The sequence below is a fragment of the Alosa sapidissima genome, chromosome 2 (assembly GCF_018492685.1).
Source record: "Alosa sapidissima isolate fAloSap1 chromosome 2, fAloSap1.pri, whole genome shotgun sequence".
NCBI classification, from domain to species: domain Eukaryota; kingdom Metazoa; phylum Chordata; class Actinopteri; order Clupeiformes; family Clupeidae; genus Alosa; species Alosa sapidissima.
This window is the reverse complement of record NC_055958.1, coordinates 42,109,700-42,132,017: the sequence shown is the minus strand read 5'-3', so window position 1 is coordinate 42,132,017 and position 22,318 is coordinate 42,109,700. Positions and strand designations below refer to the sequence as shown.

The following is a 22,318-nucleotide window of genomic DNA, read 5'->3' as shown; positions in this document are numbered from 1 at the left end:
CATAGATAAGAAGGAGTGAGTTGAGGATACAGCGTAGATAAGAAGGAGAGAGTGAGTTGAGGATACAGCATAGATAAGAAGGAGTGAGTTGAGGATACGAGTGAGTTGAGGATACAGCGTAGATAAGAAGGAGAGAGTGAGTTGAGGATACAGCGTAGATAAGAAGGAGAGAGTGAGTTGAGGATACAGCATAGATAAGGAGTGAGTTGAGGATACAGCGTAGATAACAAGGAGAGAGTGAGTTGAGGATACAGCGTAGATAACAAGGAGAGAGTGAGTTGAGGATACAGTGTACAGTAGATAAGAAGGAGGAGCAAACATTTAAAGGGGAATCACAGAGGAATTACGTAAATGGATACATAAAATGGATGAAATATGAGGATAAAATAAGGAGTAAATATGGATAATATGGAGCAAAACCTGTTCCATGTCTGAACATTTTGTATTTTCATTTGAACTGTTGAATTGTATTAAAACAAAACATTTTGAATAGTATATTTTGAAACGAATTAGCTTGGAACTATATCCCAGTACATTTTTTTAATTTAATTAGGTACATTATCCTCACTATCCTCAATACTCTGCACTTCAACATTCAGTTCTCTGGTAACTAATTGATAACTAATAATCATTAGTATTCTTAATTAAGACTTTAATTAACAAATGTGTGGTCCAATAAACATCTCAGGATCACTATCAGGACAACTAGGAGCTCACCTAGAGCTGTGTACAGGCTGCTGGTCCAATCTGCCACTCTTTATCAACAGGTGTGATGGAAAGACTTCCTGCTCGGTGCAGGCCTCCAACAGCATCTTCACTGACCCATGCATTGGCACCTTCAAGTACCTGAACATCTCATATAGCTGCATCAATACCAGTGAGTACAAACACACACACACACACACACACACACACACATGCACACACAAACACACACAGACAAAAATAGCTTGTAGCAGTGGGTGTAGAGCTATCAAAATAAATCGCTATTTTCAAAACGGATCAGTCTTCTAAAACGGATAATTCCGGCCCTAGATTATGAATAAATCCTAAATCATGTTGTAAAACCCAACACAACCATTCACGCTGACCGCACTTTATTCAATATCAGGAAAGGGCAACATTTGAATGATATTTAATAATTAATCTGCGAGCCGCATGCAGCCCTCCTCACTCAGTGCTGCACGCGGATTAATAATCAATTATCATTACAATATTGGTTTCTACCACATCGGAAACGGATCAGTAATCAAATGTCATTACACTATTGGTTTCTACCACATCGGAAACGGATCAATAATCAAATATCATTACACTATTGGTTTCTACCACATCGGAAACAAATCAATAATCAAATATCATTACACTATTGGTTTCTACCACATCGGAAATGGATCCTTATCGTAATGTTGTCGTACCAGATGATCTTTTTGCAGAATTCAAAGGCAAACCTATGTGTTTAGTATGTTTGGAAACGAAATCAGCCTTGAAAGATTTCAGCTTAAGTCGCCACTACAACACCACACACAGAGATCACTAAAAGTAGGGAACACCAGAGCTTCTAGCCATTTCAAAGGAAAGATAGACTACACAACAAAAGAGACTACACCACTTGGGCAGCCGTGGCCCACTGGTTAGCACTCTGGACTTGTAACCGGAGGGTTACCGGTTCGAGCCCCGACCAGTGGGCCGCAGCTGAATTGCCCTTGAACAAGGCACCTAACCCCTCACTGCTCCCCGAGCGCCGCCGTTGAAGCAGGCAGCTCACTGCGCCGGGATTAGTGTGTGCTTCACCTCACTGTGTGCTGTTTGTTCAAAGTCAAAGTCAGCTTTATTGTCAATTTCTTCACATGTTCCAGACATACAAAGAGATCGAAATTACGTTTCTCACTATCCCACGGTGAAGACAAGACATATTTTTCCAATTTAAGTCCACAGACAAACATAACATTCAAGTAAACAAAAAAGTAAGTAAATAAGTAAATAAGAGGGCACATATAATAATGAAAAAATAAGAGCAGCAAAATTTGGTTGAAATTGTGCATAGACTGTCAATAAAATACTAGTGCAAAGTCAGGCCAATAAAAGGCTTGGGTAGTTCTGTTTGACCTAAGTAATAAAGAAAGTGGCATAGTGGTGCAAGTTATGTAAGAGCAGCAGAAGTGTTGTGTTTTCAGGACAACAACACCAAGTTGTAAAGTGTACAAGTGTGCAAGTGTGCAAGTGGAGTAGTGCAGGCGGCCATTGTGGGTCCAATGTCCAGGATGTTATGTAGCTGAGGGTGGAGGGGGGAGAGGAGGGAGAGAGTTCAGCATCCTTACAGCTTGGTGTATGAAGCTGTTGGTGAGTCTGGTAGTGCGGGAGCGCAGGCTTCTGTACCTCTTCCCAGAGGGCAGTAGATCAAACAGATTGTGAGCGGGGTGACTTGCATCACTCACAATTTTGGTCGCCTTGCGGGTGAGGTGGGTGGTGTAAATGTCCTTCAGGGAGGGGAGTGAAGCACCAATGATCCTTCCAGCTGTGTTCACTATGCGCTGCAGGGCTTTCCTGTTGTATTCAGTGCAGCTTCCGCCCCACACAGCGATACAGCTGGAGAGGATGCTCTCAATGGTGCCTCGGTAGAATGTGGTCATGATGGCTGGTGGAGCACTTGCTCGCCTGAGTTTCCGCAGGAAGTACAGGCGGCGCTGAGCTCTCTTCGCCAGTGATGCAGTGTTGGTGGTCCAGGAGAGGTCTTCACTGATGTGCACCCCCAGGAATTTGGTGCTGCTCGCTCTCTCCACCACAGCACCGTCGATGGTCAGTGGCAGGTGTTGGGTGTGACCTCTCCGGAAGTCAACAACAATCTCTTTGGTCTTGCTGACGTTCAGCAGGAGGTTGTTGTCCCTGCACCACGTGGTCAGATGGTCGACCTCCAACCTGTATTGAGTCTCGTCGCCCTTGGTGATGAGACCCACCAGAGTTGTGTCGTCAGCAAATTTCACTATGTGATTGTTGCTGTAGGTTGCAGTGCAGTCATGCGTCAGCAGGGTGAAGAGCAGCGGACTGAGCACGCAGCCTTGGGGGGCCCCTGTGCTCAGTGTGATGCTGCTTGAGGTATTGTTGCCAACACGTACTACTTGGGGCCTCTGACAGAGGAAGTCCAGTAGCCAGTTGCAGAGGTAGGTACTGAGTCCCAGTTTGTCAAGTTTGCAGATGAGTTGTTGTGGTATTATGGTGTTGAATGCAGAACTGAAGTCTATAAACAGCAATCTCACATATGAGTCTCTTTTTTCCAGGTGGGTGAGGGCTGGGTGGAGGGCAGAGCAGATTGCATCCTCTGTAGACCGCTTGGCTCGGTATGCAAACTGGAAGGGGTCCAGGGTGGGGGGGGAGAATGGCTTTGATATGTGACATGACAAGCCGCTCAAAGCACTTCATGATGATGGGTGTCAGTGCCACAGGGCGGTAGTCATTGAAGCAGGATGGAGCAGTTTTCTTCGGCACAGGTATGATGGTGGCAGCTTTGAAACATGATGGGACGATGGCTTGCTTCAGGGAAGTGTTAAAGATGTCTGTGAAGACATCCTTAAGCTCCCCTGCGCAGTCCTTCAGCACACGACCTGGGATGTTGTCTGGACCTGTTGCCTTACGGGTGTTGATAGCAGCAAGTGTCCTCTTCACGCTGTCGGCAGAGAGGCACAGGGGCTGCTCATGTAGAGGGGGATGGGTCTTCTGTGGGCAGGTGCTGTTTTGTGCTTCAAAGCGAGCAAAGAAGCGGTTCAGGTTGTTGAGCAGAGGGATGTTGCTCTCACAGCTCTGTGGCGCGGGCTTGTAGTCCGTGAGGGCCTGAATGCCCTGCCATAGGCTTTGTGCGTTCCTGCTGTCTTTGAAGTGGGTGGTTATCTTGTGAGTGTATTCCTTTTTTGCTTCCTTGATGTCACGGGACAGGTTGGCTCTCGCTGTTTTCATGCCAGCTTCATCCCCAGCTCTGTAGGCTTTGTCTCTGGCCCTCAGCAGCCTGAGGACATCCCCTGTCAGCCATGGCTTCCAGTTAGCCCGAGTGATGATGTCTTTTGTGTGGGTCACATCATCGATGCACTTGGTGATGTAAGAGGTTACAGTGTCTGTATACTCCTCTATGTCTGTCCGGTTGTTGTAAGTGGCTGCCTGCTTAAACATTTCCCAGTCTGTTGTGTCAAAGCAGTCTTGAAGAGCATCGGAGGCTCCCTCAGGCCACACTTTTACCTGCTTACGAACCGGTTTGTTCGCTTTTACCCTTTGTCTGTATGCGGGCATTAGCATAACAGTGATATGGTCTGAAAGTCCAATGTGGGGGAGGGGGGTGGCTTTGTATGCTCCTTTGTGTGTAGTGTAGACCAGGTCCAGGATGTTATCTCCTCTTGTTGGAAAATCAACATGCTGGTGTAGCTTTGGAAGTACAGTTTTGAGATCAGCATGGTTAAAATCTCCAGTGAAGATGGTGAAACCGTCTGGGTGTGCCGTCTGTTGTTCACTGACAGCCTGGTACAGTTCACTAAGAGCCGCGTTCTTATCGCTGTTGTTGTTGGTAGGCGGGATGTATACTGCGACTAGCAGAATCGCAGTAATTTCCCTTGGCAGGTAAAAAGGACGGCACTTTATGATCATAAACTCTGCCAGTGGTGAGCAGTGTTTGCATACTACTACAGTGTCCCGGATGTAAACACAGATTCCTCCTCCTCGTGATTTACCTCCCTTTACAATGGCCCTGTCTGCTCGATAGCATGCTAGCTGCTCCAGTTGTACAGCAGAGTCCGGAATGTTGTCATTTAACCAAGTCTCAGTGAAGACGAGCACACAGCAGTTACTTACTGTCCGGTTCGTTGATCTCAGCAGTCGTATGTGATCCATTTTGTTGTCCAGTGATCGTACATTTGCCAGGAGAATGGATGGTATGGCTGGGCGAGTTGGGCTGGCCGCTAGCCTGGCCCGGACGCCTCCGCGCTTGCCCCTCTTCTGCTTCCTCGCACACCGCTTCCGACGCTTTCTTTCCGGGGGAGGAGTAGCAGGCGAGTCCGGTGTTGTTGCAGGCCGGAGTAGCCCGAGTTCCTTTAGCGTCTCTGTTGCAAAGTCCAGAACGCTGCAAAACTTGCTTTTGCAGATGTCAATTAAAAACTGCCTGCTGTACTTGTAGTACGACGTAGTAAGACGAGACGAACACGTAAAACTTTCTGACAAACACTTTTTAAACGAACAAAACACCGTACGGTTGGGACAGAGAGAGGTCGCTGCGTGTGTACGCGCCGCCATGTTGTGTTTCACTAATTCACAGATTGGGTTAAATGCAGAGACCAAATTTCCCTCACGGGATCAAAAAAGTATATATACTTATACTTATATACAACAGAGCCTTTTTACCAGAGCCACAATTACGCAAAGGATAAACATGTTTATTGTTGAAATGTGTAATACTTTTTTTGTTTATGTTAAAAGTTCATTAATGAATAGAAGCAATATTAAAAATGCATTTGAGTATAGAAAATATTAAATTAAAGCATGTTTGTTTAATACACATTACAGGCACAGATACATTACACGCCTAGATATATTTTGTTCTTCTCTAAAATTGAAGCTTTAACTCTCCTATATCCCAGTAGTGGAAGTGCCAGCAACAATAGATGATTTGTGGCTCTATCGTCAAAGTTGCCCATCCCTGCTCTATGTTACTACCCCCTCTATCGTCAAAGTTGCCCATCCCTGCTCTATGTTACTACCCCCTCTATCGTCAAAGTTGCCCATCCCTGCTCTATGTTACTACCCCCTCTATCGTCAAAGTTGCCCATCCCTGCTCTATGTTACTACCCCCTCTATCGTCAAAGTTGCCCATCCCTGCTCTATGTTACTACCCCCTCTATCGTCAAAGTTGCCCATCCCTGCTCTATGTTACTACACCCTCTATCATCAAAGTTGCCTATCCCTGCTCTATATGACTGCATTTAGCGGACGTTTCGGCTAAACTCTAATAACTTGACTATTATTCTACTTTGCTACGGAAATTCAAACAGAAATGTCGGACGGCAATGATATTTGTCATTCTTTATTATTCCTGAATAACAAATGGTAATTTAACACTGACAGTCGGAGGCTTTCTGGTGGAGAATCCTCCATCGCTCTGTCACCGACTCGTATTCCCTGGCTTTCAACCATGCTGCCCGTTGACGTAAACATGTTGTTCATGTTCATCAGTTCCGAAGTGGGGCGTGGCATTTGCATTCAAGGCTACAGACCCCAGAAACAGCCTATTCCGAAAGGGACTGAAACAGGCGAGAATAGAGCTGGTGATAATGTGTAATCTGAGAGGAATTTTGGGCAAACAGCTTCAGGGACATGTTTTGTGCAACACCTAGGCCTATTTTGACTTGTTGAAAAAAAAGTATAATATGGGACCTTTAAAGTTCCCATGTGTAAGAACTTCTCCCATCTAGTGTTTAGGGATTATATTGCAACCTAATAAAACTACGGTAGTTATCGCACATCAAACACATAACACCCAATTCATACCAAAGATCCACGTCAAGACGAAACTAGCCAACTAGCTCCGCTGGTGGGAAACGCATGGGACTCATTGCGCTGCCGCTGTCCTATTGCGTGCAGAGGGAATTTGAAAGACAACTGATTATCCTGCCCCTCGGACTGAGCACTGCGAACGGTGAGTGCCCAGACCCTACATTTTAATGTGGGTCTGGCTCGTCAGGCTACTGTAGCCTTGTTATGACCGCCGCGCAGGGAAGCGGCGGTCATATAGGTTTAGTCAGATTTATTTTTTTTTTTAAAAATTTTCGCATGCCCAAATTTCCGTCAATGATTCCCGGGACACTGAAAGACCGGGGTACATGAAACTTGGTGGGCATGTAACCCCACATGGATAGCATGGAACCATCGTTTTTCGTTTTGATCTGTAGCCCCCCTGCTGGACTGGACCCCCCGAAAGGAGGGTAGGGCAGACACAGTTTTCTGTGAATATCTCGAAAACCGTAGGGTTTAGGAGGACCATTTTTTTTTTGTATGTTGATCTCAAGGGGCCATGTCAACCCATTCCATGTGCACACATGTGCATAAACAGATACACACGCACACTCATACATTTACAGTAATCATACGTATGACACATACTCACACAGTAGACATATGTACGCATGCATGCACATGCACAAACACACATACGCAGGGAAACACACAAGCACGCACATACACACACACACACACACCCACACACATAAACATAAACTTGTACACGCACACATGCACACAATTCAAGAATTTTTCCCGTCATCTACTTCCTGAATTTTTGGTAATTGATACCCGGGACACCGAACCACCGGGGTACATGAAATTTGGTGGGTATGTAGCCCCACTAGACTTTTACGGAAAAATTTCATTTCGTCCCCTTCGACCACCACCCCCCCCCCCCCCACCCCCCGTGTTCTCTGTGAATCTTTTATGGTATGTTGGTCTCGAGGGCCCACATCAACCTGGCTCATAATCACTCATTTGTGATTTGCACCCCCACCCCCCCGGTAAAAAATTAAAATGCAATAGTATTCTGCTTTAATCGCCCCTATCTTCAGTTAAGATGTTCAGAACTGCACCAAATTTTATGTGTATGATTGACCTGGCATTCTCTGGGGGTATGCCAAGTTTCGTAGAATTTCATAAATGGGGGGGTCTAAAAAACTTAGGTTAAGTGTACATTTAGTGACTGTACACTCATTGGCCTGTAAATGGCGGTGCACACATATACACATGCACACACACAGGCACCCACATACTATCGGTATTAGAACGGCCGATACATAATTACAAATTCAGTAGGATTAAAAGAAAGCCAAAATAAATATTCATCATCATCATCATGGCTGCATTTTCAGTATTGGCGATAAGTATTCGTTTGTCCACTAGATGGCGCATCGTTGCAGTGAGACGTAATTTTGTTGGAAGATAAAAGTGGGTTGGAAAAACAATGGACGCTTCTTACAAGGACTGTAATTTACCGCAGCGAACATCTAATAAGGATAGGACGATGTTCACATGAAGTGTAATTCCCATTTCTTCTTGAAGCCGAAATAAATCTGAGGATGCTTATCGGACATGCTTGGTTTTTACTGCAGGTACGTTAATCTTGTAATATCAATAAGGACCTAGGTAATGTTACCGTTAGCGTTGGTTGAGTGATGGAGGCCCATTTGATTGATTGCATTTGTAGAAAACTATAAATGCGGTTATACCAAGCAAATTGATAGCAGCACTGTTTGTATCTTTCGACTGTCATTTATTGCACGTGCTACAAAATCATTCTGTGCAATGGAAGATTTACCAACGTTACACCGGTCTGATACATGTGTGAGACTGAGACGCCTGTTTATTTTGTTTTAAGTGCGTGCAGGGTGTGAGAGGGGAATCGATGTGATTTGATTCCAGCTTGGTAGTTGTAGTCTGTGAAATTAAAAAGCACGTGTGTGTGAAGTATCCAAACAATGACACCTTCATTTCATTATGGCTGCTTTAGCAACACACCTTAAGCTACTGTGTAGTGGGTCCCATTTAGAAGTGACTACTTCATTCGCGCTTTCCTTGACTCATGGAGCTGCGTGAATGTTATTACAACTTTTCGCCACGATATGGCAGTTTAAGTCCGCTTGATACTGTAAGGTTTAAGCCATTGGTTTCCAAAGGAGATTTTATTTGTGTCGCCAGCATAGCCTATTGACAATTTATGTTGTAAATAGGCCTACCTTATAATCCTACCTGTAGCTTAGGGAAGCTAACAGCTTTCTATTAGGATCTAGTTTGTTAGTTACCGTTTTGTCATAACTCCCTGATGCATTTTTGCATTTAGAATAGCCAGAGCGTGTATATCTCAATCGGAAAATTAAACAATATCGGGTGCCTATGGACTAGGCTGGGTGAAATGTGTATGAACAGTCTAGCGACGCATTTCATCAAGGCCCATTTGGACATGTCAGTTATTTGCACCACTGGTTAGATGTAAAACAGCATTTCGTTTCAGACTACTGTTACTTAATTTGTGCATTAACAATAACGTTTCAGACTACTGTTACTTAATTTGTGCATTGACAATAAAGTATTACATGAACTAAAGATGACTAAAATCTTATGTAGAAGAAGAAACATTCACAAAAAATCCATCCATCCAAAAATGACCTTTGTTTTTGATAGCTGTGGAAAATGGCATGGAACTGACAGAGATGTTTTTGTTTATAAATACATAAAAAAAAAAAAAAAAAATAACATTATGCTGATACCTTTTGCTTTTCCCAAATACAATGTAGCCTACAGGTGTAAGTGACCTTTCATCAATCCAGTTGCAATGGATGAACTGTGATGAACTGCCCTACTTGTGATTGTTTAGAGATTTTAAAGGTTTTATAACAATGTTACATCTTCTTTGGCTATTCTACAATCTATTCACCTTTTCAGCACCAGTAGGCTACTTTCTGTGCAGCCGCACACACACACACTCAGGCATGCCAAACAAGCATACACAAAAGTTTCAAGAGTGGGGGATGGAGTAAAATATGGAGACAAATTGAAGTGTGATTTATTTTCGCGGAACGGATGTACAGGACTGCGCGGCGGTCATATTTTGTACCGCTATGCGGTACATCTAGTTTTGGTTTAGAATGGCCGCCACTTCAATAAGGCAAATTGAGAAAGTTATAAGGGCCTCTGGGTGTTGATATGTATTAACTGAGAGTTATGAGGGCCTCTTCACACTCTGGGTGTTGATACAGTGGGCAGTGCTTCGACTTGGCCAGCTTCCCTCGCGGTCCGCGCGTGGGATCACGCGACTTTAATTTGTATTTTTCCAGTGAAGCTGCAAAGACGCTGCAATAACCGGCAGAGGTCTCAAGTGAGCAGGGTGTCTCGTAAAAAGAAATAGAGCTGGAAAACCCTACACAGACTTCTACGACGGAGTATTAGGGCCACACATGAAGGAAAAAAATATTTTTGCCATGACGAGATTAAACTCAACATGTCGACTTTAAAGTCGCCATGTCAACATTAAACTCGACATTTCGAGAATAAAGTTGAAATGTAATATCGACTTTAATCTTGACGTATCGACTTTAATGTCGCCATGTCGACATTAAACTCAACATTTCGAGAATAAAGTTGAAATATCATGTCGACTTTAATCTCGAACGTGTTGACATTAAACTCAACATTTTGAGAATAAAGTTAGTTTGGAGAGAGAACGACCGCTCGGGACGATTGAAAGGGAGGACGAATGAAACAAAGTGCAACAATGATTCAGAGTGTTTGAGTGCAACAATGATTAGACATAGGCCTATATCATGTGGACAAAACATAGAACATATTAACCTACGTTGCTCAGCCAAATACTTTGCTGTTAGGTCCTTATCACGGAGTTACAGGCGATAAATGCGATGGTCAAAAGTAGCCTAAACGTCATAGCGGTTTATTTATTTATAGGCCTATTATTAAAGTGTTGTTCTAAACATTTAGTTATTGCATCTAAATGTTCAACTTCATGCTTATGCACTAGAGGCATACTAGGCGCTCTCCCCAATCCTAGACTTTCACGTTGCTTGTTTGTAATGGATGCAAAACAGCCCATTGCTGAATGTCTATGGAGGGACGAATGAAGCTGTCCTCCCGACCACCCCATGTAGGCTAGTAGCCTACTTGCACACATATGCACACAAAGTGCATAAATGAAGTGCATGCACATTCTCTCACGGGATCAAAATATGCTTAGGCTATACCTGTGTTTCTAGCCTCCTATAGGCTACGTATTGCAGGTGAGACATGGAAAAGCAGTTTTAGAAAAATGAGTTTTGCCATGTTATCCTATGGAGAGTGACGCCCGTGGGTCACGAAGGGCAGTTATTTGGATGTGCAGTAGCCTTAACCACGTAAAACAGAGTGAAATAACATTTTGTATAGAAACATTATATCATTGGATACATATATTTTTCTAGCTATTTAGCCTAAACGGCATAGTATTTCCATAACCGCGAGACAGCACTTCACGATGACGGCAATGATAGTTAACAGACAAGACGCAATCTATCTGAATATCTGCAATATAACCTATTGAAGCCCATTTTTCATGTAACATATTGTGTATTAGTGTAGGCTACATAGCTTAAACTGTGAGGCTAAGTTTAAACAGTAGGGCCTATTGCGAGTTTAATGTCAGCATGTCGACTTTAAAGTCGACACGTCGAGATTAAAGTAGATATGATATTTCAACTTTATTCTCGAAATATCGAGTTTAATGTCGACATGTCGACTTTAAAGTCAACATGTCGAGTTTAATCTCGCCATGGCAAAAATATTTTTTCTCTTCATGTGTGGCCCTAATACTCCGTCGTAGACTTCACTACAGACTTTAGCAGACTGGTTTAGAAATAATTTAATAGCCAGAAATATGCCTGCCCTGCCCTAATAAAGAAATATTTGGTTAACGGCGAGTGAATCCCGTTTGCAGCCGTAAAAGAAATGCAGGACAAATTAAATATTCTGTTTTTCTCCGAGTGCAACGATGATAGACAGACATCATTTGGACAAAATGTAGAGCATATTAACCTCCGTTGCTCAGCCAAATGCCTTCCTGTTACGTCCTGTTATCACGGAGTTACAGGCGATAAACGATTTTTGATGGTCACAAGTTTACTTCATTAGCGTTTATTTTTTTTGATTATTAAAGAGTGTTTTACATTTAAAGGTTTGACTTCGTGCTTATTCAGAAGAGCATTTAGTGCTCTCCCCAATCCCAGACGTTCACATTGCATGTTTGTTTGTAATGGATGCAACCGCGAGATACTATAGGCTACGCTTGTCATAGGCACCGATACCGTGGGTGCTCCGTCTCTCGGGCACCCACTGAAAACATCGAGCACCCACGTGTGCCAGCTTACAGTCCCGGCTAAATTTACATTAATTTAAAATCAAACATCGCAGTTCATGTTAAATTCAGCATCTCTCATAATGTGATTGGATATGTTGCTGTCAATTCCCTACTCCATACTAACCACCAATGAGAGCGTCTCTCGTATGAAAATTCCTGACACTTCCCACCTGAAGAATTAACGCAAGGCTTTGTCGGGTCTTCAGCCCCGAATGTTTAAAATGTATATAGCCCTGAATATCATTTTAAAAGTAGTCTGACAAAGCTTATTGTTTTGTGACACAGCTAAACACTGGTACCTCATTGAACGTCTATAACAGACAGCTTTATGCGCAGGGGAGAGAGCGCGCGCGCACTGTGCTTTATGATTGTTGGCTTCTGATGGTATCTTGCTAATTCACTGAACTGCATTAGGTGACACAAATGGTATTGCCTTTATCTTATAACTCCTTGTCTGAGCGACTACCAGGCCTATGGTTTTTAAAAGTCAGATGTTCCCTGACAAAGACATTTGAAAATTATGAATGTTTATTGACTTGAAAAATACACAAATTTTTGCAAACTCCCTTCATTCAACCCTTGAAGACATCGCGGTCTGGTGCGCTATGTAGATAATTTCTCGTACCATTCAGTTTCTCAGAATGTAGGTTTACTAGGCCTACAATAACGTCATCACCAAATACATCTTTTATTTTTAGTTGATCAACCACAAAGAGTAGCATAGGCCTACTGTGCACAGTGCACTGACGACTGTAGCAGCCCAAGGTAACCAGTTGTTGTGGATGAGAGGCAACCCCTTGTTTCAGATAGCCTGGACAACATGTTACCTGGGTGTTGCCTACGTTATTAATTATTGGTAGCCTACAATAGTTAATTAATTCGCGTAACATATTAGTTGGCTCAAAGAGTAGGGAATCAGGATGGAGAGAGTCACGTGTGTGTTGCTTTTGCGGGATCGAATCCAGTTTAATGCTAGTTTTCAAAACATATATTTTTTTACATGTCTTTTGTCCGAGTGGCTGTAATGTAGCCGAGTGCTCATGGCGTATGAAAAGCGACTTCAAACCGCTTAAAACAACTCGTTTGTGAATGTCTGACAACTGCTGCAGCGCATGCACGCGCAAGGAAACCAGTAGGTGGAGAAACCAGAAGGCACACAACACCGGAGAGCACGATTCATTGGCGCTTGCATGTTCGGCCGTATGTCTACGAGCGCACCTGCCTACCATCAGGCTACTCAGCTACTAGATAAATAATTTCCCCTGTTTGTATGTTCACTCCAAGTTGGCCTACCATAACTTACCAACTCTGCACTGTAGACCCTAAACTGGCTATTTATATTTTTCTGTGAAATAAGCAAATGTAGGCTATTTGTTCAACTTTATGAAGCAGAATGCACTAGGCTACTTGGAACGTAACACATTTGACAAAGGACAGATGTATGTTTCTAGTGACAAAATATTAACTTTCAGTGTTTTACGATGTCTTTGTCATGGGGAAGTGTTTTCCCCCATATTTATTCTAGGCTACTGTCAGTGACTGCCGCGAGAGAAGCGGGTTCTACGTTTCGTTCATTTCAGTGACTGACGCGAGAGAAGCGGGGTCTGTGTTGTGTTGCGTTGCGTTGGGTTGCGTTAATTTATTTTCATTGGGCATGCCCTGCCGTAACGTCCACAGCTCTTCAGTTCCGACAAAGCCGAAATTACTCCTTTTGAAACAATAAGTGTCGCTTGACGGGGGGATCCCAAGCAGCTTTCAGCCATAGGCTAAGGTTACTTTGAGAACATTTCCTAATTTACCCAACACTAATATTCAAAATGTTGAAAACTATTTCGGCATAGCCTATAAGCAGTTTAATTAAATGTAATGTTAGTTGTAAACAAACGGGCTACTAGGTGAGGCTTGGCCTCACAGATGCGCTCGTGCCTTAGATGGCAAGAAAAATCTTAACGATATAGCCTAGGCTAGGCCTATTAACTGACCACCCGATTCACGTTGGCTGGGGGGCAGGGGGGCCATCAGACATTTGTGCCCAGTTAATCCGACCCTGCCCCAGCGTCGGCGTCAAGGGCGGGCCATAGGGGGCCGAAATTACTCATTTTGAAACATTTGTATGGTTATATTGCTTGACTTAAATCCCAGAGAGTAGGCTACCGCACCCCACAGTGATGGGCCTTTAGCTAGCGGTCTTACGCGTTCAGTGTGGGGTAGGCTATAAACAAGCTGAGAATTTAGCGGCAGTGCCGGCGCTCCGCACACGCACATCATGCACTGCGCGTAGGGCACCAAGTGCCTGGGGGGGGGCACCAAAAAATCTGGGTCGTGAAAAATCACCACAATAGGCTACTAGTGTTAATAACAAATAAAATATGTCTAAAGCATGTTAATATGCAAAAGCAATACAAAAGTAATATAGGCCTAGATCAAATTAGTCGAGAAAAAGGTGAATCTCCTGTGCAGCCCTCTCTCCAGTCTCCCTCTGGTACCCCCTTCCCCCACCTCCCAGTGGTCTGTTCGATTATTCCTCAATCCCAAATTTGGCAGAGAGTAGACATCGCCTTGAAAAGGCACTAAGAGTCGGGGGCGGAAAAAAGGAAAAAAAAGGAGACAGCGGGATGATGCTCGCGCTTGCAGTTAAGACAATGTTTTAAATCAATTTAAAAAAAGGTTTGTAGCCCTTGCGTGTATGCATGTCTATGCTTATGCCAGGTAATACTACTACCGTCAATAGGCCTACACTTTGTAACGTAAACTCCTACTAGCCATGTTCATGTTCAAGTGTTAGGCCTACATTGCAAATGATTTGATGCTGGCTAGCTAGTTATTTTACGTTGTGGATATGGATATGGATTATGGGTTATTGAATGCAATTCAACACTTTCCTTTAACGTTAGCAATCGGTGCATAAGACTAGCAATCCTTCCTCAGGTTGCTAGCTAGCAATGCTATTTCTGATTATGCTATGGCAATAGCAATGCTATATCTGGGTTTGCTATTTCTTTGAGCCATCAGAGATATAGTCAGGTAACTTTAGCCTATTAGCCTAGTTTGCTTTGCATTTCAGGACGCTTTTTTGGCGTTTGTTATCAATTATGATCAAACGATCTAATTGTGTAGTGAAAGTGTCACTTGTAGCGTTACTTTTTCACAACGTAATGAAATGATTGGGAACAACTCTTGGTAAGGTGAACTTTGGAAAAACCCTGCAACTGAACATGATGCACCACGGGCACCACCAAGCATTTGTGCTTAGGGCACCCAAATGGCTAGCGCCGGTGTTACCAGATATACGGTTTCTGAGATTCTGAGTTTCCAGGGCGGAGTTTAGCGTGAATATTTATGAACGGAGGATGTCGTGCGCGAGTGCCTAGACGCCCATTGCTGAAGCGTGAATGAAATGGAACTGAAAATGTTGTCAAAGAAAGTAGAAGACCACGGCCTTTAACACGTTTTTGGATGTTGTCATGTGTTATTAATGGAAAGTATGACTATGTGTTCGAGTTTAGATGCAATTTGGCGTCAATGTTGTTATCTTGTGTCGCAGCCAGTCAAACAAAACTTTGTGTCAGATTCAGTGGGTCGCTTACCATTAAGGATATTGGCGATTTTTACACAGTAGGCCTTGATGGTAGTCTTAGCCTAGCTAGGCTATTATGTTTGTTTTTTTTATCGTTTTGATTGTAGCCTAGGCTCTGTGCATCTGTAGTGACATGTTAGCCCAGGCAGCAACATAGCCTACATCAAATTGACCCACTGTATAGCCTACAACACAAATGTCTGTGCAATAAATAGCATGTTATACATGCCTGTGTGTGTCCTAACTCTGACTAATTTGGGGTTTGAAGGGCCAGATTACTACCTGTTATAATCAGCCCATATGTAGTCATTCACCTCAATCTGATGACTGATGAACTTTACGTTATAGCCCCCCCCCCCCCCCCCCCCCCATCATCCTCATTGAGCACATAGGTTCTTGTAAAGTACTACTTAATTTGTAACCATTAGCCATTCATACCCATTCACCACACCATAACCCATTCATCTTGTGTATCTGAATGACTTCTCTTACAGAAGGCATCATCCATGTAAAGCTAGACAGTGTTTGTAAGGTAATAAAGCATATTGACTTAATGCAGTTATGACCTTTATGGATAAACATAACCAATATACTGTAAGTGCATGGACCATATTAATGCCCTGCTTCCCTAATGGTACAATAACAACATGATTGTATAAAACAAGTTTTATTATTTCACAAGACTCCAAGATATCAGAATGTCCAATAAAGCATTTTTGGCAACAGAGGTAGCTAGCTGGGCATTGTAATGCAGCACAAGTACATTTGTCAAACTAGGCTAACATGTTTGTGTAGGCAAGCATGCATGACCAAACCTCGAAACTCATTGGACATCACACACAAAAACAGATGATGTACTAACATTTTCAAGACATTTACCATGATGTCCCACTGACATTACAACCTTAAGTGCTAAATAGCCCATTTAAACAGGGCTAAATGAAAGTAATGACAATTTGATAGGCTGTAGGCTAGCCTGTCAAAGCTACACAAGATCAAAACTTAGACGCCAAATTGCCTAATCATACACTTACTCGACCACCAGTGGTCGTCGAAATTGTCACGTTTTTCCACAATATCCCATATCAACATTTAAAAACGATTTAAAATTGCTGTAGTCTTCTAGCTTCTTTAACAACATTTTCAGTTCCATTTGAGTCACGCTTCATGAATGCTCTCTAGGCGCGCGCGCACGTCAACCTCCGTTTATAAATATTCACGCTAAACTCCACCCATGGAAACTCAGAATCTCAGAAACCGTATATCTGGTAACACCGGCCCTGTTTAACGGTGTCACGTCTGCCTGTCACAGACGTGGGGAGCTTGGGATACAGTTACAATTTTGCATTGCATAACTAACATGCAATCAACAACAACCAAAACTAGGCTACTCATTGTCAACATGTTAAATTAAATGTAACATTATTGTGAATCAAATTAAAATGTTCTCTTTTGCAAACGTAGGCATAGACATAGTAACAGAGTAGGCTAATTTAATAATGTTACAAAGATACTACATCAATCCATATGTTTCATTAGGCTACTAGGCTATTTGTTTTTCCTTACTCTTGATTCATTTAGGCTAGGCCTTTTTATTCAGTTATTCATCATCTTCTGTCCTTGTGTAGCGCACGCATTCTCAGACCTGTCACCTGCCACTCATCATAAGGGAGGTGTTTGGAATCATTCCAGCGTTACAATCATCAGCCAATCAAGGTGGTCACTTCAGTCAAGCTCGTGCATGAGTAAAAACGTCATCCATAGCAACGAAGACTCACTCACTCTTAGTCAAAGATTCTAGAGCGCTCAGCATCAGAATCTGTTCAGGAGTTGTCATTTTTCCTTACTAAGAGTAGCCTAGGCTAGTTCTGAAAGGCTTTGTGAATAACTTAATAAGAGAAACTCCTAGCTAAAATCTTTTATTGCTATTTAGGAGTAGCCTACTCCTAGTGGTAAGATAAAAGGCTTTGTGAATATGGCCCCTGGTGTCTAACCCAATGTTGACCACCTCACACATTTCTCTAGATTTTGCAACGACCTTACATGACACAATGCCATAAAATGCCAGTTTTTAGGACACAGAATAATGTTTGTAATGATACCAGTTAGGCCTACGTTCAACAGTAACATAAGTGTAATGAGCTATTCATTGTCGAAGGTGCATGGTGAAGTGAAATTCTTACTTTGGAAAACAGACATTTGCCGATATCATTGGATAGGGGATAGGCCTAGGCCTACTTGTATTTTTTACGTAGCCTACAATGGCCAGTTCAGACAAAGCCGAAATTACTCATTTTGAAACATTTGTATGGTTATATTGCTTGACTTAAATCCCAGAGAGTAGGCTGCCGCACCCCACAGTGATGGGCCTAGCTAGCGGTCTTACGCGTTCAGTGTGGGGTAGGCTATAAACAAGCTGAGAATTTAGCGGTGTCACGTCTGCCTGTCACAGACGTGGGGAGCTTGGGATACAGTTACAGTAACAGTATTTTATTTTACTTCTTATGGAATATTTTTTTTTTTCACTTTTATAAAGGCTTTGTTTGAATGCTGTTGGAACAAATAGTAGTTGATTATAAAGGCAACTTTCTGTTGCAATATTCTGTGTGTTCTGGACTGCAGGTAACTTGTTAAGCCAGTGGTTCTCAAACTTTTTCTTTCATTCCCCACTTTGATCAAGGAGGCATTGACTGATGATAGTGGAGATAACGTGTTATCCCGAGGCCTTTGCAAGTCAGCATCTCCGACGGAAGTCTACCCTATTAAAAATATAAGTTTTCGATGTCCCAAACGGAGAGCCATACTTTATTGTTTTAACGATCTCTATGCTACTCACCAAAATGTAGGCATGGGAACATGATGAAGTATCCAACTGTCGTGTGTTAAATTATTGTGATTACGAGCCAGTGGTTTTCAAACATTATGCGTGACTCGGACATCTAACGAAATGCAACAGACTCATATCGTCTTTGCGCGTCTGCAGAAGTTAGCCAAATATGAATGTAGCCTAATTCTGCGGCATAAAGCAGATGTATTTGTTTATTCTACAGAAAAATAAAAATGACATGTCAAGCAGTCAATTGACTACATTTTGTTATTGAATTCGTAGGCTGGGATTACTCTCGGCAACAATTATGTTTAATGGTAGATCCTGCTTTTTCAGTAGGGGCGGCAGGCAGAGCGATGTACAGTGGCAGAGCGACGCACAGTGGCTGAAAGTGGTACTAAAGCTTCCCGCAGCTTCACGCCTCGTAATGCGCGAATGAAGTGGTCATTTGAAAGCGATGCCCACTGTATGTATTAACTGGTATTAACTGAGAGTTATGAGGGCCTCTTCACACTCCTGCTGATGTTGTGCTTCCTGTGTGTCTCCTACAGAGAGCAGCATTGCCTGTGAGCACACTCCAGTCAGCCTGACCTGCGGTGAGTACAGCCATCTCTCACAGTCACAACCAATCACAAACACAGCTCAGAGGTCACATGGTCTCTCAGAGCCAATCACATACACAGCTCAGAGGTCACATGATCTCTCAGAACCAATTACAACCGCACCTCAGAGATGTTATTCTCTCAGAACCAATCACAAACACAGCTCAGAGGTCACATGATCTCTCAGAACCAATTACAACCGCAGCTCAGAGACGTTAATCTCTCAGAACCAATCACAAACACAACTCAGAGGTCACATGATCTCTCATAACCAATCACAAACACAACTCAGAGGCCACATGATCCCTGAGAACCAATCATAACCCCAGCTCAGAGGTCACATGATCTCTCAGAACCAATCACAACTGCAGCTCAGAGATGTTAATCTCTCCTACAGTGTGTACTTTGTCTGCTGATTCACAGTTTTTACCCATCAGAAACCGGAAAGATCATGGTTCACACTGCTAACTACGGACGAACAGACGCAACCACGTGCCCAGGTGGACCTATTCAAACCACCAACTGTGCTGCCTCAAACAGTCTCTCCATCATGGAAAACAGGTCAGTTATTCCTAGCGTAACTGCCTGCAAACAGTCTGTCGATCATGGAAAACAGGTCAGTTACTCCTAGCGTAACTGCCTCAGTCTCTCAATCATGGAAAACAGGTCAGTTACTCCTAGCATAAATGCCTGCAAACAGTCTGTCGATCATGGAGAACAGGTCAGTTACTTCTAGCGTAACTCCCTCAAACAGTCTCTCAATCATGGAAAACAGGTCAGTTACTCCTAGCATAAATGCCTGCAAAAGTATCAACAACTTAGAAGAGAACCATCAAAAGTACACTGTTCAAAAAAAATAAAGGAACACTTCAGTCACAGATTCTTGAAAGTAGCCCAATTGTAGCCACATATACTGTATTCCTTTATGGCCCAAAGTGTCAGTTAGCTTCAGAGAAGCCTGACAGAGCAGTGATGCCCAATAGTCCCAAGTTAGCTTCAGAGAAGCCTGATGGAGAATGCTAGAGCAGTGATGCCCAATAGTCCCAAGTTAGCTTCAGAGAAGCCTGATGGAGGATGCTAGCCCAGCTCCTTATCCACTACGTTACCACTGTCAGTGTTGGGGAAGTTACTTTTAAAAAGTAGTGTTTGCTCGTTACTCTTTACTTCTCAAAAAAGTAACCCGTTACTTTACTTAGTTACCCTCTATGGAAAGTAACTTATTACGTTACTCGTTACTTTTATGTTACTTTTACGTTGCTCGACTTTGGGCAGAACCCAATATCGGTTCCTAAATGTGTAGGCCTACATAAAGTTCTACTATGGAGGACATAACAGGTATTTCTTTTGTGCTCTTTATTTTAAAAAATGCCACAAACAGAGCACTTGACAAGAAAACATTGGGCTTATAGGCTTCAACACCACCACTAAGCCCTATGAAACAATATCAAATATAACATAGCCTCGATACATCTTGGGCATATAGGTGAACACAAAATATATAAGGGCTTATTTTATAGCCTTATACTCTTTCATTAAAGAGGCGCTCCTCCAAAATTTGGTGCAAAACTAGTGCAAATCGTATCAATAGCTGGCAGTTGAGTTAACGGCAGTAGACAAAAAAAAACCAGTGGCGCAAAAAGTGGGTATGCGCTATATGCGGCGCAGCACCATGGGGGCGCCAAAGCGATGGTAAAAATAAATAAATAATATATTTGGTATTTTCTATATGTAGCTACTGCTGTCCGTTTCTAAATCATTATAGAACTTTTTCTCAATGTTCTATAACATTTTAGAGGACTAACAGGCTAGAGGACGCCCTATCTCATAAGATTCCATCATAGAATTTTGACATAGAAGAGGGAGTGGGGGCGCCGTCAGCGCTGAGCGAGCAGGTAGGCCTACGAGTAGTGAGTTGCCGTCTATGGAAAATGATGGATACAGCAAAAAAAAGCTGTTGACGACTAAAAATAGAAAAAGAAAGAGGGAAAAGGAGATGGCATGTCAAGGGATGCAACAGCAGTTAAATAAGTGGACGGTGAAAGGCAACAGGTAGGATTTAAAGCGATGACGTCTGTGCTTGGAGGCTTGCAAATATGAATGTTACAGCAGACTAATTAGCGTTAGCCTATTCCATTTAGATAGCTAGGTGGCTACCATGCTCATACTGCACTTTTAATGGCCAACTGCAAACAGAAATGTCACGCTAGCAGCAACTCATTACATGTTTCCATATCCTAACAATGAAGGCTCCTTGTAATAACTTAATATTGCGTTGGCAATGTGGTGCAAACAAACAAGGCTAGTTGGATCAGCCTTATCCATTGTGAACAATAGCTGGCAAAAGGACGTTATGAGAACCGTTTAGACAATGCAAGTGACAATGCACCATTAATCAATACTTATCAAGTATAACATCAAGTTAAGCATAAAATTGGCAGCATTTCTTTAAAAACATATCCAATACACGCTAATGCACAGTAATAGTGTAAATTATTGGCCTTTTGTTTTGCTTTAGTTGTTTGTGTTTTTTGGACGGGGGGGGGGGGGGGCAATATTGTTGTTGCATACCCCTTAAAAATGGGTAGCGGCACCCCTGCAGGGCACAGTGTAGGCTACAACTACTCACATTCCTCCCCTTAGTTTCAACGAGTTCGAGTAATGTGAATAGGCTACCTCCATCCCTCAGAAGTTAGCGTTGGCTCCGTCTCGTTTGCTATGATTGCTCTTCATTGCCACCAGCCTCTGTCACGTACCATGTGGAGCTATAATTGCACTTCATGCTACCAGCCTCTGTCATGTAGGCTGCCGTGTGGAGCTTGTGCCTATTGCGCAAGCGCGCAGCTGAGAAAGCAGCGTCACTGTCAAATCTGTCCCTGGGAAAAGTAACAGATATGAAAAAGGAACTACGTTACGTTACCAAATTTTCAGTAGTAGCGCGTTACATTACTTTTTACTCGAAAAAGTAGTTACGTTACTGTAACTCGTTACTTTGTAACGCGTTACACACAACACTGACCACTGTCAGTGTTGTGACAGCTTTTTGTGACAGCACCTGCTCTTTTTTCAACAGGTGTGATGGAAAGACTTCCTGCTCGGTGCAGGCCTCCAACAGCATCTTCACTGACCCATGCATTGGCACCTTCAAGTATCTGAACATCTCATATAGCTGCATCAATACCAGTGAGTACAAACACACACACACACACACACACAAGCACACACACATGCACACACACCTTAATGTCTCCACAGCTGTGTTTTGTCTGGATGTTAAAACGCCTAGGGGCATAAGGCTGCGTAACTAGTTAACTTAAATAAAGGAGAGCAGTAAACAGAAACAAGGAAGTAAATGATTGAGATGACCGGTTTATTGATAAATTAAAATAAAAGTTTAA

General features: G+C 42.9%; 1 protein-coding gene across 1 annotated transcript in view; it reads left to right on the top strand.

Moving 5' to 3' along the window:
* Positions 1-22,318, top strand: part of LOC121685917 (ZP domain-containing protein-like) — a 35,829-nt gene that overhangs the window by 5,333 nt on the left and 8,178 nt on the right. The window contains exons 5-8 of the mRNA XM_042066775.1: positions 768-877; positions 18,873-18,917; positions 19,361-19,484; positions 21,994-22,103. Of these exons, the coding sequence (XP_041922709.1) occupies positions 768-877; positions 18,873-18,917; positions 19,361-19,484; positions 21,994-22,103 (389 nt within the window). The remainder of the gene's footprint in view (positions 1-767; positions 878-18,872; positions 18,918-19,360; positions 19,485-21,993; positions 22,104-22,318) is intronic.